Raw genomic sequence first — 17472 nt, forward strand, 5'->3', positions numbered from 1 at the left:
AACACTTAAGTAGGCACCTACCTACTTAACTATACTAAATGAGACACCAATAATTCGTTTCGTTTTAGTTTTTTTTTTATCTTTTTGGTACCTAGGTAGGTATCCGACTAAAATATTTCAAGCACTTAACAGATTAATAAATAGATTTCCGATAGGCTATCTTCCAACACACCACATTTTTATGTAGGGTTTTGAATGTGTGAGTATCTTACGAAAATGAACTACACATTATTGACGTGCATTAGTGTGTGATGCAACCATCAAATACACCAATATTGAATGATCGTCAATGCATAAAACGAGAGCAGTTGTCAATCCTAAACACAAGCGTATTCTTGACACGTGTTTAAGTTTATCCCATTTTCTTCTATGCTCGAGATCGGTTACCTGTTTCTCCACACCCGTTAGGTACCTATTTCAGTTCCCATTATATCTGAGTTCCCATATTATTATGCAAATCATCATAATATTATGCATGAGAAAAAAGCGCAGGTACCTATAGGTACCACTGCAATAATAAATATTACCTATCTATCTACCTCATTAAAGGACGGATTTTATGCATTGTTAGCGTTTCTGCTCATCTATTCTATACACAAGACTGCTTTCGGCCGCAGTAGGTATTTGGGGTCCATGAAGCCATTTGTCAATGAACGAAGATGGATTTGGATTCACTACTATTGAAATTGATTGTGCTAATAAGTGCTAAGCACATTGATCGCATGAAAAACAAATTAATTTAACAATGAATGTAATTTAAGTAGTAACACCTTGTTTATTTTTATGTTTTTTTTTAATTCTTGTATTAGTACTTATATTGTTGACCATTTAAAAAGGTGTCTATATTCTTTAATTAAATAAAGGGGGAGGAGTCAAGATTTTTTTTTAAAGGGAGGCGTTGGTAATAACATTAAGTTTGGAAAGCACTGGCATAGTTACTAGGCGCACATGTCCGCTGGACGGTTCAATGGTTACCGCCACTATGCCTCCAATTTAACAAAAACTGGAAGAAACTGTACAAATATGCCGTCGTGTATTGTGAAAATTAGTAAAAATAGTTATATGAAGAGAGCCTATGGGACTAATTTACATTCTCCTCCTTGGGTCCCCTCCAATATTAAATCCTGAGTGCGCCACTGTAACAGTGAATGGGTCATCGTTTTCACTGACAACCTTATGGGTACTTTAACCACTCGGCAAAAACAGAGACGAAAAAGTATCGTATCATAAAAAAGGTCGATATCGCTTTCATATCGAAAGAAAAGTATTGACATTGTGACATCCCTATTCATACCTAACACAAAACAGCACTTCACACGCGTCATTTTGACGTTTGATACTCAAAATGGACGTGAAACGCGAACCACGTGAATTGGAATCAGATACAGAAGGCCAACATTGGTTTGATGTCCCAATTGTTCATTTCAACAATCCGGATTCAACCGTTTATATAAAGCAAGAAGTTGTCGAAGACACCAGTTACACTTTTGAGGTTAGTTTTTCAATACATATTAAATTTACCGTGTGGAGTGGTTTATATTTGGAAAATTAGTCGTTTAAATTCGAATAGTTATGTATATATGTTACGCCGAATGTGCGAAATTGACTATTACATGAAATGCGCAAAATTTTGCCTAAATCATGAAAAATACAAGCCCGTTGCCTTATTCATGAATTATGCAAAATATCTCCAAAGTGCGTGAATTAGGAAGTAATTGTTCTGCCTAGTACATGCGTTGGACAAATTAGATAGTAGCGCTACGGTGGTGTTTTTTGCAACTAATCAAACTAAGCAAATGTGTCAAATGTCATTGATTATATAAAAATATAAAAATTAATAACTACAATGACGTTTATATCCATTTACTATGCCCAAAAAAATCTAGAACTATAATATGATAACGGAAGAATTTTATTAAAAGGTATTTTCGCGATTTGATGCGTGCTTGGGTGTCAATCGTGCAATGGTCGATTGTTTGTTTGCGATAGTATAATTTGATAGTTTGTTAACACATGTTAGCTAACCTCAAAATGGACATTCAGTTGAATTCAGAATTATAAAACCTAACTTAACCTAACCTAATAATAAAAATTGTATATTATGTCCAATTATAACTAATAAAACCATCCGTATTAAATTTACTTTTCTACTGTCATGTTGATAATTTAAGAATTCCATATCCTGGCGAATTCACGCACTCGGCAGATTATTTACCTAATTCATGAATTAGGAAACGGGCTTGACTATTACACTATTACACGTTTCAACACAGAATAGATAATAAATAGAATTCCGATAGGCTATATACACATAAGTACAGAAAATTTTGACGCAGGGTTTTGAATGTGTGGGTGTCCTATGAAAATGAACCACGCATTATAGACGTGCAATAGTGTGTGTAATACACCAATATATAAATGAGCGTCAAAGCATAAACTGAGAGCCAACTCTTTTCTTTTCTTTCGACCATGTCCGATCCTAATAGGATCATATGGGCCTCCACAGAGTAGAGGTTTGTATAAACAGATTTTGTTTCTTACGAGAAATGGATGTCAGCCACTTGCTCAACCTATTAGGTCCATACCCTGACAGACACAAATTGAAAAACAAATTTTAAATTAAAAGAAGGATTCGAACCTGGTACGCATGGCGTTATAGTCCAACGCTTAAGCCGCGCGGCCACCGTGGGTGAACCAACTCTACGCAGAGATAACAATATTTTAAGTTCTGTGTTTTTAATATTTCATACTGTTATACAATGTCAAACTATGTCGCTATCACACTAAAACAAAAATGATAGCTCAAAGACTCCAACTCTTTAACTCCTCGTTCTCCACCATTGTCGGAGTTGTATACTAGATTCTTTGACTAGCTCTTAATTATCTTGTGAAATTACACACGTAAGAAAACGGACCGCTTATTGAAGCGCCGTTGGTTTATTTCTATACACTTTAACTTATATTACTAAATTATATAATTATTTATCGTTGTTTTTATTTTTAAAGTAACAACTGCCACTATGACGTTTAATAGTTTGTTTACGTAAGAAATTGCAAATGGCCGACAATAATAAATTTGCTGCTAATATCGTCAGTGTTCTGGCAGAAGACACTAATTCGAAAAAATGACATATTGAGTTATTTATACCAAATGTTCCATATTTCAAACTTTTCCGTCTGGAAACCTTAATAAATAAACAGTCTTTATTTTTAAGTCATCCTTTTTACGATTACTTAATAAACTCACATGATAGACCAATTCAAACATTTTAACAAATTCAAAGTCAAATTACTCAAAACTAGTATTCTCCAGTTAGTGTGTTCTGCCAGAACAGAGACGATATTATACTGTATAATCGTCACGATTGCAGTAGCATACTGTGGCGTAAAGGTAGTGCATTTGGCTGATAAGCGAACAATCGGTGGTTCGAATCAAATCAAGTGCGTTTTTTTTTTCGTGTGAAAAAATAAATTATGTGTTACATGTCACACGCCAAAAATACACTCTGATCTGATTTTTCAAACGCACCAAAAGAAGTATAACTTCAAAAAAATCATACCCATAAACTGTGCTTTATCGTATGTATTATTAATAATTATGTATTGTTCTTTTAAGGGTCCTCAAGCGAACCTTCCTGATGTGAAATCTGAGATTGGTTCCCAACGAGTTGATATCAAGAACGAATTTGTTGAAGACACAATACGACAAATCAAATATGAAGATCCACAATCTAGTTGCTCATATTCGGAATACAGACAAGTTGATCAGGTACATACCTACTTACACAATATTATACCTATTTTAAATGCTGTCCATACGATCATATGGAGATAAGTATCTGTGAGTGGCGGCTCGATGACTTTCGAGGTGGTGGGGTTTAGCCATTAATTATTAAATATATGTAAATAAAATAGTTCATTTAATCATTAGTAATAAGTAGGTATATTATGACAATGATAAAAATATCAGACGTGTATCGGAAGTTGGGATGGTTCCTACGAACCCTTCAGGTAGACAATCCCTCGTCGAAATTGCAGCTTAATGCGCAAGCCTTGCATAAAAACAGGTGCTCCATGCCTTGCATTTCACCGCACTCGCAGGTTTAGTCTTCGTAGAACCCCCACTTCACCATGTTGTCTCGGGTGCGCCCTACCATGGTTCTCAGTCTTATTAGGGCTTTCCATGTACGGTACCAGAGACTGGCTGCGGGTAAAAGATGCGCTGCTGGTTTTTACCAATCGTTGAGACCATCCGGATACTCTATCTTCTTCGGCACCCTGGCCTGGGGGTCGCTTCAAGATGTGGCGCTCATGATCTGCGGTAGTCGAATCATATCAAGGATTTGTTTGTAGACTGAAACATCTGCAAGAAAACAACACAGTATATCGTGTCAACAATCGAATTAATTATGTTTTATATTTTTAGTTAATATCTGCAAGCACCGTATTAACGAATGATGTAACTGAACGTAAAGCATCCTCTGACGACTTACATATTGATGAAAAAGACATTAAAAATCAACTCAAGGAATATTATAAAAAGTCAGCAAACATGGGTGCTATCTGTCACACTGGTAAACGTTATAATATCAAATCGAACGTGATGATCAATTCCCAACTTTTAGTAGCTGTTATTAAGTTGGAAAAAATAATTATTTTTAAAGAAAATTTTGTGTGCAGTACATGTTTTGATATTTTTCAATCGTTAGCCTTGCTGAACATTCACAAACTATCGCATAATATACCAAAGGCTAAAATCGCTTATAGCGAGTTTAACATGACTCGTAATTATAATGAGAGGCCATATAAATGTGATCAATGTAATTACTCGTGTTCAAAACCTAGTGACTTGAAATTACACAAAATGATCCATTCCGGTGAAAAGCCTTTTAAATGTAATGAATGTGACTACTCTTGTATACGATCTGGTAACATGAAATTTCATAAAATGACCCATTCTGGTGAACGGCCATTTAAATGTGATGAATGTAATTTCGCATGTTCACAAAATGGGAAATTAAAATTACACAAAATGACTCATACTGGTGAAAAGCCATTTAAATGTGATCAATGTAGCTATTCATGTATTACGTCTAATTCTTTAAAATCACACAAAATGTCTCATTCTGTTGACAAACCATTTAAGTGCGATCAATGTGACTATTCATGTAGAACGTGTCATTCTTTGAAATTACACAAAATCACCCATTCTACTGTTAAGCCATTTAAATGTGATGAATGTAATTTTTCATGTGCACAGAATGTGAAACTGAAATTACACAAAATGACTCATTCTGGCGAAAAGCCATTTAAATGTGATCAATGTGATTTCTCGTGTATACAGTCTGGTTATATAAAATCACACAAAATGATTCATTCTGGTGAAAAGCCATTTATATGTAGTCAATGTAATTTTACATGTAGAACATCTGGTCACATGAAATCACATAAGAAAACCCACCACAAGTGAAAATTTAAATTTTTTTTACTAATATTTGTTATAAGCTTTATTGTAGTGGCGAAGACTCCATACTGGTGATTATTGAAAGCCAAACTTAGAATAATATTTTTTATCTGACTATTAACTATATGTATGCCACAAGCGCGTAATCCGTACATGCAAGGCCGATCATAGAAAATTAGGGTATATAGACGGTGTACTTAAGGCGTAAAACCCACTTAACGGAGCGAGTGGGGCTCTCGCGCAAAATTTCACAAGTGACGTGTAAATCAGAAAATACAACGTAATCAAATGCGCCAGCGCACACTGGATTTGACGATGCATTGTGCCCGCCTGCCCCATGAGTCTCCATTGTTTGGCTTTTCAGCCGGACGAATTAACGAAAATACAACGTAGTCCATTCATTGAACACAGCGAGCAAAATTACGCGTCGTCGATAAACGGGCGAGAAGCCATTATTTAATAACAGTGAACTATTTGTTTAGTTATTGCGTAATTACAAGCCCCGAGAAATAATATAATATTTTTATTGATTTGTTATGAGAGACGCTGATAATAATAATTATTTTGTGCTTCTTGGGCCCCTTATTACATTGGTGAAGGGTAATGCGCGGGTGGGAGGGGGCCTACTCAGTAGTGAGCGCACCGAATGCTTTTTTGGTGGACTTTATGCCTAACACTCACTACACTAGCGCCAGTCGGTTGTTTTAAATAAATTAATATATTGTACAAAATATACTGCATGGTGACGCTCTTAACCGATATACAAGTCTTTCTGATATATATTTTTTAAATATATTTTTTAAATATATTTTTAAATAATAATGTTTCTAAATTAATTTTCGTTATAGAAATTCGTGGCCATTCTAATACCTCCCAGTATTTAACCTGATCCGTGCCACGGACGAATTAACTCGCCAAAGCATGTATGTCGCGTCAGGCCACGGACGAATATATTCGTGGGTTCTTGTAAACGTCATAACGTCTGAATAAACATTCTGTCTATATTTTATAAACAATATTTATCATATTAGTGTGAACATATTCACGATAATTTTAATAAATATGTTGTATGCTAACTTTTCACAAATATTTATCATTCCGTTCCTATTTCATATTTTTAAAGGATTTATTTTATTCCGAAAATAGCTGGCCTACAAGTGTCCACCTAATAAAAATTGGCTGGCAGTGATAAGGTTAAAGATACCATCCCAGTATTCAAATAACTTTATTTTCAATTCTACAAAAATGATCCAATTGGCCGACGACATCAGTTTTTTAGTTTTTATTTTAAATTAATTGACTACTGGATTGCTTATCTAAACGGACGTGTAGGTTTTGCCACTAATAAGTCGGTACCTATGCATCTATTAAACAAACACAATCCAACATAAGCTTCAATTGATTAGGTACATATCAAGCAAATAACATATATGTACAAAACACATAGACACAATGTCAAACTGTCATCGAACCTGAAGCTGTAGTTATTTTAGCCTTAGTAATGGGCCCTTTGGTTCAAACAACTATGTAAGTTTGTAAAAATATACAATAATTTCGGCGCGCCAGGTCGATATCGAAAGTCTCGCGATCTAATTGTCCGACTGCTTTGATAGCACAATTTAATAGCCCGAGCTCAAAACGCGCGTGGCTATTACATTTCTTTAGTATCTATTTTAATACCTGCTATATATTTTTCTCGTAAAAATTATTATAAAAAATTAAAATATAATATCTTATGTTTAATTTTTTAAAAGAGTCGTCTATTTCCAATATCCGCCAAATCCACAAGCAGGCAATTTTGAAAAATGGACATTTTCTGTTTATGGAAATACAATGCTTAAATTAAACAAATAAAAATGCACATAATATGGTAAAAATTATGAATCTTTATGATTTAACAATAAATTGTCAAAATATTTTTGTTTTACGGTATAAAACATCAAAACCCGTTTGGAGGTAGTGAAGTTTGATTATTATCACATGATTTGGCGGAGTTAGTAAGTAATCACTGGTGGATTTGGCGTCATTTGATGGTAACAACATCATAACACTTCTAAAAAAATATATTAAAACGAATAGAAAAAATCTTTTCAAAAAAGTAAGGCACCCTTGCAAGAATTAATTTCCACAATTTTTAACTAATGGCTCTGAAGCGTTTTCTGAAGAGGTGTTGACATATCCTCAGGGTCTTTTGTGGTTTAGCTCAGTCGGCGGCCCCATGTGTCAAAGATTTTATTAAGTATAACTATTTATTGATTTTTATATATATTTTTTTTAGACTGTAGCGTTATAATGGGACACGGGTGAAATAAAAAATAATTCACGGCAACACAAATTTTTTTTTAGCTTCACTTTTATTATGTTATCACTTCTCGACCGTCAGTCTTTATCGGTTGCCCCTTGGACGCTAACTGTTTGCGACGGGGTTCACAATGCCCAGTCAAGCTAAAAAAATCTATCGGAAGCGCGATGGGGCTCTCTTTATTTTACAACGCGACACACAATAAGTTTACAATGGATGGTGTTGCCATTTTAATAATATTGCATGCTTAGAATTTAGATTTTACTATTAAAAACGATTCTACTGAATTTAAATTACATTCACCCATCGCGCTGTACAATGTACGTTACATTAATTAAACATTAATTTAAAACTTAACTAGAATATATTGACCGGTTATCAAGGAGCTTGGTTGCACGTTTTGTTAAGCCGACGATTTTTGAGATTAGGTAACATGTTTCAGCCTTTTCTGAAGTTACAGTGTAGGCACTAGCAATAGGCTAATGTGAGAGTGTATCAGTGTCTTACCATTTTCAAAAAGATTTTTTCTATTGGTTTTAATATAATTATTTTATTATAAGTGTTTTCAAAAATTATGCATGTTGAATAATTAGAATGTAACATTCTTAAATCGTGTGAATTATTCGTTGAATAAAAAAAATAATTGGAATTTTGTTTTTGTAAGATACTGAAAAAGGAAAATATTCAAACTCAAGTATTGTAAATATAGCTCTCTATGACTTTTTCAGTTATCTTACCCACAGCCGATATACATTCTACAGGCACCCTTCGCCACTTATTAATTGGTATACTAGATAATGTGGTTACATGTAAATTGTACGTACGACATTTCACCGTTACACAGTTTATTGTGAGCTTTCTTATCGGAAATAGATGAGCATAATATTATACTCTAATTCTATAATCATGGAGGAGGTTCATGGAGCATTGCAGGCAATAATGTTTCTTCAAGACTGAAAACACAAACTAACAGATAATCCAGTATAACAGCCATTTTCAAAATTTGTTTGCCGATAGTTTCATATAAACTGACATGAACCGCGTTATATTTAGACATGGATTTTGTCTCAGTACTATACGACCCACAGAGGTTGGACTTTCTTTAATATACGACCATATATTTCCGATACAACATTTCACGGCGAACTGCATACTTACAAAAATTTCCAGACACAAAGTACTTAATGTCGATTTCTTTTACACACAAAATAAGCTGATATATAAATGTTGGTACAAAGGGTAGTCTATATTATTTTTTTAAACTTGGGTTATTAGATTTACTTATAGTCTATGGGCATATTTTATAATTTTTACCACGTTTTTATTAGCTCGCATTCTTGTTTGCCCAGTAAAATTTCTTTCTTGTTTGTCCAAGATTTGTATTGGACGTATTGAAGATTTTTTCGCGATAACGATGCATTCTTTTAATACTTTTAGCCATCTTTAAGGCCATGCATTAGTTGAGGCAAGGTCTAAAAAGATCGTTGCTAGGCGATGTGCGGATTGCGGGTCGCGGGTGCAAAAGACGCCTGTCAAACGAAATATTATTTCTCATATAAATCCAACATACGTCCATTTTATGTTCTGTTTATTATTCTATTAGTAACAATAATAATATATTCATTGACATGTTTTCTTTTTAAAGTAAATGGGTAACGTTTTTAGTCATCTTTACACGATTTTAGAATTAATTGGCCCGTCGCCATCACGCAGCAAAGTGACGTATGTCTGACTCGACGTTCTCTCAATGAATGCGAAGCGAGTACAAAATTTCGTAGCGCGTACAGTTGAAAATTATTTGGCGTTTCACTGATGCGTCACCTTAAGCGGAATTGAATTCATTTTCAGTTAATTCTGTTTTGTATCGAAAGTTATTTCAGCAAAAAATCGTAAAAAGTAAGACACTATTATTGGTTGCTGAGGGGGTCCTCCAAGCCGTGTGTCTCAGGTTCGAATCCTGGATCAGGCAAGTACACATATTGTTTTTCAATTTGTGTGTGAGTCAGGGTATGACCTAATAGGTTGAGCAAGTGGCTGACATCCATTTCTCGTATCTGTATCGTAATCTCATGGTCGGAGGGGGTCCTAGCAACTAATATTATATATGTGCGTTACTATAAAAAACAATATGAAATGTCAAAATGACATTTCAGTATTCTATATTTATTCAGTATTTCTATCAAGTACAAAAAAGTATTTATTGATACATAGAATTGTCAAGTTTATATGAATCAATAGAAATTTTAAAAATGTGGTATATAAAAAGTTCTTTTAATCTTGTAAATATTGTTTTATAATATGAATTTTTTTGTGTTGTCTATACCTATGTAGGTACTTATGATTCAGTGGGAGTCTTGAGTGAGTCACACCTTATCTTTTGCCTTCAACTCGCGTTGATGCCGGAAAAAGAATGTCAAGCTCTATATCGCCAACTGATTTTACACACCCACAGGCACGGACTTGATAATCGCAACTCTTTCGTTGCACTGACAACTACTAGTAACAATTGCTATTATGTTCCTATACCATGATAAATCGTCAGGTGTTGATCGAACTATGTTTATCACAGTATAAAGAGTATTGAGTGATATGTTATATATTAACATGTGGCGCCCTCACTCAGTGGATAAATTATACTAGTGGATAATAGCGAAAGGTGGAGGTTGGCTGTTAATATCCGACGTCAATCGTCATCATCATCAAGGGCGCGACAACACGGTGTGGGTCCTGGCCTCCTCCAACAGCTCCCCACACCTGTCCCTATCCAGTGTGGCCGCTTTCTAATTCGGTACCCCCAGAATACGGCAGTCATTGGCAGCTCCATCTAACCAGTGAATATTTGGCCCGCCTCTTCTAGTATGCGCTATTGGATTGCTGGACATCACTCTCTTTGCCGGTTCATTGTCATTCATATGGTGCACATGACCTAGCCATAGTAGTCTCCCAATCTTAATTGATTGAACTGCGCTGCAATCTTCGTACCTACAGCCCGTAGAGCTCAGCATTATAATATGAAGCGCCTAGTTTCAAAAGACCCTAAAACGGTTTTTGAAATGTTATATATGCATTTAGATGGATATTTTTGTTATCTATATGATGGCCAAAGATTGAACTTTTATAAACGTCAAAAACCGCCAATACGTATGATCAAAAATTAGGGTAAATTTCAAAAATGCTAAAATGGTTGGGTGTGCTTTTCAAATACCCCTAAAATGGAATGCCAAAATACTTCTTAGAATGTAACGATCTAAAAAATAAATAGGTACATAAAGTTTACAGATTTAATAGATATGATTTTCTCTCATTTTTCTCAGAACTACCAAAAATCGTTTTAGGGGCTTTGAAACTAGGCGCTTCATATCTTCTCCTCCAATTGATGCCATCCTTGATCGGTCCATATATAGGTACGGCGGATAATTTTTCTTTCAAAGATGTTCAGGGCTCGTTCATTTCGCAGACTTAATGTCCAGGTTTCCGATACGTGTGTGAGCACTGGATTTACAAGTGTCTTGTAAAGAGTGCTTTTAGTTCGGCGAGATAGTATGCGGGACTTAAAATATCTTAACAGGCCAAAGTAGCATTTATTCGCAGACATTACCGTAAAACTTTCCGATATAAATAGCGCATACTAAACTTTGTCAGTCAAACGTATTTTTTTTTCATTTAACTAAGATTACAATGTTTAAATAGGTAGTGTTTGTTAGTTTTTATAGTTCAATTAAACCACGCCTAATCCAATCAATAAAGTAAATGTCCAAAATTATGCCATTAAATTATACATTATTTTAGATATTTTGTACCTATTACGGTTTGGAATAGGCATGTCTTAATGAATTTAAAAAAGCTTATCAATCCCTGTAATATTCAATTCATAATTCAACGAAAACGAATAAATACCTATGACTGAAAAGGGTGCACTTTTTTGTAGGACCGTCCATAGCATACCCAAATTTTTATGATTTAGCTTAGGCAGGATTTAATTGAATTAAAAAAAAAGTAACCACCACCACCAAATTGTATATTACGTAATCTAACGAAAATAAATAAGTATGACTGACAAAGCTTAGTGTGCACTATCTATGTCGAATCTTAATAGCCTACCTCCACCCTTTCCCATTGCTGGTGGATCAATATAAGTATTGTAATATCGTAGTACTTATATAATAAATATGCGTAGTATATAAAATATTAAGTAGGTAGGTATGTGATTAGTATGTGAATTAACAGTGAATTAAAATAAAAGAATATTATCGATTAATAATATATTGTTTTATTCGCAACCCATAACATATTAGCATTTATAATTATTATACTCATTGGATTTGTTTTTGGGAGGGACTTATTGATAATAATATATGTTAGGTAATAAAATAGCTTAATACTAAAACCAAAGTGCTTTTCCCTGCATTTGTGACCATTTGTTCCCAATCCCAAGGAGTTATAATGGAGCTAGTGGTAAGAAGTTTCTTTTTTCTGGCCAAAAGTATGGATGCAAGTCCTATTCGACAAATTTGGAAAATTATTTACTTTACAAAACAACATTACAAGATCAAGACTTCAATAAATATGATACGCAATCGAAGAAAATAATAAAAATATACGTACCACTTCCTCAGACCCTAACACAGCTCCGGCATACATTAAAACCTATCAGCGATGCCAAATTCTAGGATTTACAGAAGTTTTTGGAATGGATTTCGTCTCGATTCCATTAATGTTATAAAAATTACCTCATACAATATTTGATGCTGAAGAATACCCTACTGCTTATTTTTTACAACGTTTTTATTAGGTCGTATTCTTATTTGTCCGGTGGTTGTTTATCCAGTACAAATCTTGCAATTGATTTTTAACTAACTTCCCGACTAGCTAGACATTTGAATCTTTTAGAATATATCAGAAGAACACGACGCCAATGCATTCTTTTTAATACTTTTAGCCATAGTAGAATTGAATTCATTTTCGGTTAATTCTGTTTTGTATGAAAAGTTATTTCGGAAGAAATCCGTGATCCAATCCACTATTATTGTCTGCTAAGGGTCTGGGGTCCTAGCAACTAAATTATTAATATATATGTGCGTTACTATGGAAATCAATGTCATTTCAGTAATAGTTCTATCAAGTACAAATTTTTTTGATCGTATAAGCTAGTCAAGTCAAGTTTATATGATTCAACAGAAAATTTCAAAACGTTGTACATAAAAAGTTCTTTTTATCTTGTAATTATTAATGTATGTACTTAGTACGCATTTACAAAACCATTAGTAAAATAAATGTTAACATTATATAGTGACATATTTACGATAAAAAAATATATTTTATAATCTTTGTGATCCCAAATTTGACAAGAATTGAGCATTTTATTATTCAAAAAATGGGCACGATTAACACATATGAAGATAATTCTAACTGATTACAAGCGATGTCTTTGACTATTCAAATGTGATAAACATCCTACGAATAATGATTGCTTTATAATAATTATTGACCTAAGAATAAGGTAGTATTCTTTTGAAATACGCCATTTCTATTGGCATTTCACAGTGGTTAAGCTACGACATACGACCGTAGCCATAAATTGACAAACAATAAATGAAGTAGGGGAGTAAGATCACGGTAAGGCGCGTGTTTGAACATGTACCGTTTTTTAAAATATATTTTTTTTCGGTTAGGTAGATTATCTACAACGTTTAAGTAATGTCCAGGATTATGATCTGAAATTCTGAAAATACCATAAAAGCACCATTTGACCTAAGCTAACTTTACAACTAGGTTGCGGATCACTGTCTTCGACATATTCTTCTTTGAAATTAACTCGAAGAGAATCAGTCTCAGTATTAATACCAGCAAGGCTGGTTACAAGGCTCTGAAAAACAAGACACAAGTTATTTTATAATACGTGTTTACCTAAGTAGGTACAAACACACGGGCGTTTCTGTATGTGACCTATTATCACCATTAGATACTGTCCAGCTATTACTAATAAACGTTCAATAGCTGCCTTTAAAGCGGCTCTCGAGGTGCAGTGGGTAAGGCGCTGGCCTTCCGCCCGAGAGTTCTGGGTTCGACCTGGTGATGACACAATATTGATGTGTTTTCTCAAAGCCTGGGTGTTTGTGATTGTTCAAAATTACTAACAACCACCTTGTACGAAAAGGCAAGGACATGGTTTTTAATAATTCTAAAAAAACAGCTGTCTTTAGATGAATGAAAGTACCTAGTTAACCAGCGGCCACCGAGACGCATAACCTATCAATACCTAGTCAAATAAACGTTTTAAAGTGTCAATATAACGAAATATAATTTATAACATGTTTCAGCCAGTAAGTACAGTTCAATATGTCACCCAACTGTTTTATTTGCATTTGTGAGAAACCACTTGAACGTAGAATAAACACAACCTTAGGTACAATGATTAATAAACCTAACCTCAATAGTTCTGTTGGCATTGTTGTTTGTAAGCGGATTGTTTGGATGAATTATTGGCACATCAAACCGTTACTGCACTGCCGCATCATCTTTAAAACCATCTCGTTCACGTTTTGCATCCATTTTACGAAGTTTAACTAGGTAACCAACAGTAGTGACAATTGACAAAAGTCATAGACATTCGTCGTCCCCGAACGAAATAATCTTTTTAAAAGAATCGCTTAAGCGTCGATGACATTGAGCTAGGTACTTTATTAGCTGCTTGTCAGCTAGTGCGATTGTGATGATGACACACAAAACTTTCCACTCGCTCAGAAGCCACAAGCTAGTGAGTATTTTGGCAGGACGTAGTCGTTATTTTACCAGGAGGTAGTGTTGCCAACTTTTCGTTACCGAATTGTAGTAGGTACGCCGACCAAGAAATTATAGTACTTCAGCTAAAAATATAGTACGCGTCGTGATTTGTTGAAAATGTATAGGTTTTTTTTTGAGTCGTATAGTATCAAAAGTAGAACTGTCACAAATATATCCATTCGAATTATTGAGATGTTAAATATTGATACACAATTAAAAATTAATTGTATTGTACAACCACATAACTTTTATTAAATCGCTAGTTTCTAGAATTTTTTTAAATTACGTAAAAATTTAACATTTAATTTGCCAACTGGCATGACTTATGAATGACACTCGGCAACACTGAATTAGTATATTTGTCTATGACAGTGACAAACCACGCGTTGTGAAGGAATAATTGATAGATTTTGATGTCAAATATCGGATAAAATGGAAGTAAAAACTGAAACCAACGATAGAATTTTGCCTGACGATCACTTCAATAGCGAGAGTCAATTTGACGTGTCAGTCAAACAGGAAAATATCGGCGAAGATAGCGACAGTATCCACTTCAAGGAAGTAAGTAGATTCCTAATTTGTTTAGGCTAGGGTAATCATAGTTTTGTTGACAGAGTCAATTTCTAAACGAAAGTAAGTACCTACCTACGACAAATCTACAAATATAACAACAATGAGGTAGGTACGCTTATTCTGTTGCTTGTCTAAAACAAAACAGGTTTAAAAAGTGATTTTCCTTCGAAAAGCCTAAATACACCAGCAGCCTCGCAGGCGCAACGAGAGTCAACGTTCGCCATGAGCAATCGTCGCCTTTTAAACATAGCAATTTCACTGAACGATTCAGGTACCAAATAGATCGAGTCGACGCTTGATTTTATTACACGCTTATAGCTCAAATAGACTCCATGACGATCGGTTATATATATGCCGAAAAACCCGTTTTTATGCTGGCTTCCTGTGTCACAGAGTGTAAATACCAGGGAGCTCAGAAATAATGGGAACTTAAATACATAACGGGTAAGGTAACCGACTCGAGTAAGGAAGAATCCGGGTTAAACTAACACACGTGTCAAGAATACGTTTTAAGTCGAATACTGAAAACTGCTCTCGTTTTATGCATTTACGCTCATTTAATGCTGGTGTATTACACACACTATTAACCATGCATAATGCGTGCTTCATTTTCGTAGGACACTCACACATTCAAAACCCCGCATCAAGATGCGGGGTATTGGATATAGCCTATCGGTATTCTATTTATTATCTGTTCTGTTGTAAATACGATGTCATAGACTGTCATATATATGTCAAACGATCTATGACAGCCTTCAATGTCATAGTTTTTCGGCTCAGTGTAAACACCTCGATAATTTTGTGTGACACTCGTTCCATGTCTGTGACGTCTATGCCAAACGTGTTGTCATATATTATTGGTTATGGGTCATATCATAGATCGCGCGGGAGGTGTTTTTTCTGTCTTATTTCGAACGTAATTTTGAAAGTAGACACAGGTACACGGTAATTATTGTTATATAAACAGTAATGAAATGAATAAAACTGATAAGAGTTCGCAAAATCGTGGTGGAATCGACGGATGAAGTTGAAGATGAAGGTTTAATTAGAATCTTTGAAACTTCTCCACGATTGTGGGATTGCGCACAATCTGACTATGAAAACAGAGTTAAAATAAATGCTACTTGGATCTAAATAGTTCAGGATTTGGAACGCAATGTTATTGCCAATCGCTCACCGGCCATTATTTTTCGCATACGGTTTTTTTTAAGAGGCTCATAAGCTCAACCTTTAATAATCACCCATCGAAATCTTCACACGACAAGCATAGGTACATGATAACTTCTTGTTTTCTTAATACATTATGGTAGCATCCATGGGTTTCCTACATTCGCCGGCATTATACTACGATGTAGACAATAACAAAATACAGTATAACCCCTATTTTACGTTTTTTAAGGGACTGGAAAAAAAAACCTAATTGGAGGGAAAATGTAAAAGGGGGGTTATTGAAAAAAAGAACATTAAAATTTTATGTTTCTAAAAAAATAACGTTTTATTAAAAAACAACATTCAATTAAAATTTTTATTGAAAAAATCATGTATGTATATTAATTTGTTGCATTTTTGTTTTTTTGTTATGTAATTATCTTTCAAGACTATATAAACATTTAAAAGTGTCATCTTGGAAATCAGCAAAGTTTGTAAAGTAGGTTTTTAAACCCTCGGTGAACCTCATTGCTTCTTCTTTTCTTGGAATATCAACCTCTTCTTCATCAGAAAGTTCTTCAGAAGCGCGCGTAACTCGCATATTTTGAATATTTCCGACGTAAATCGCGGGAAAGAAAAACGTAAATGCGGGTATCAAATGTACTGAAATACATCGGGACTGAAAAAATTACACGCAATTGCCGGGAAAACGTGAATTCCGGGCACCTAAAAACGAGGTTATACTGTAGTTAATAAGTATACTTAGGTAATTTCAAATCTCACTACCTACAACCAAGCAAGCCAACTGATATGATATGCAACTGATATATTTCGATCATATTTCGACTTTCATTTGACAAATTGACGTTCGCGAATACTCGTAGCCTTATATATTTTTCGAATACGTACCAACCATAATGTTTGTCAAACGTCATGTTGGTAGTATTTATCAGTGGCAAATATGTGATACAATCAGTGGCGCACCCAGGATTTAATATTGGGGGGGGGCAAGGAGGAGAATGTAAATTAGTCCCAAAGACTCTTTTCTTCTTCACAGATTAATTTCTCGTTTATCGGTCTTTTGTCTATTGCACTCGGTATACATATACCATGGTCCCCACATCCTGAAACGGGCCCTCAGGCTAGGATATTTGGCGGGCCCCCTACCTACCGCTAAGATTCAATGCAGTGTGAAACACTA

At 34.6% G+C, this 17472-nt stretch overlaps 1 protein-coding gene across 1 annotated transcript; it reads left to right on the forward strand.

Annotated features, from left to right (window-relative positions):
* Positions 1-1278: 1278 nt before the first annotated feature.
* Positions 1279-7771, forward strand: LOC147076622 (uncharacterized). Its single transcript, XM_085940905.1, has 4 exons — positions 1279-1492; positions 3617-3769; positions 4427-5063; positions 7743-7771. The coding sequence occupies exons 1-4, from the start codon at positions 1346-1348 to the stop codon at positions 7769-7771; spliced, it is 966 nt and encodes a 321-aa protein (XP_085797031.1). The 5' UTR covers positions 1279-1345.
* Positions 7772-17472: the final 9701 nt, after the last annotated feature.

Source organism: Rhyacophila brunnea, unplaced genomic scaffold (genome assembly GCF_057557595.1).
Source record: "Rhyacophila brunnea isolate RB1 unplaced genomic scaffold, BYU_Rbru_1.0 scaffold_13, whole genome shotgun sequence".
In the NCBI taxonomy this organism is placed as follows: Eukaryota; Metazoa; Arthropoda; class Insecta; order Trichoptera; family Rhyacophilidae; genus Rhyacophila; species Rhyacophila brunnea.

What these genes read in the sequence shown, in the direction of transcription:
- LOC147076622 (XM_085940905.1), top strand. Translation starts at nt 1,346, where the DNA reads ATGGACGTGAAACGCGAACCACGTGAATTGGAATCAGATACAGAAGGC. An exon ending in ACACCAGTTACACTTTTGAG is followed by an intron (nt 1,493 to 3,616) that starts GTTAGTTTTTCA and finishes TGTTCTTTTAAG; the next exon opens with GGTCCTCAAGCGAACCTTCC. An exon ending in AATACAGACAAGTTGATCAG is followed by an intron (nt 3,770 to 4,426) that starts GTACATACCTAC and finishes TTATATTTTTAG; the next exon opens with TTAATATCTGCAAGCACCGT.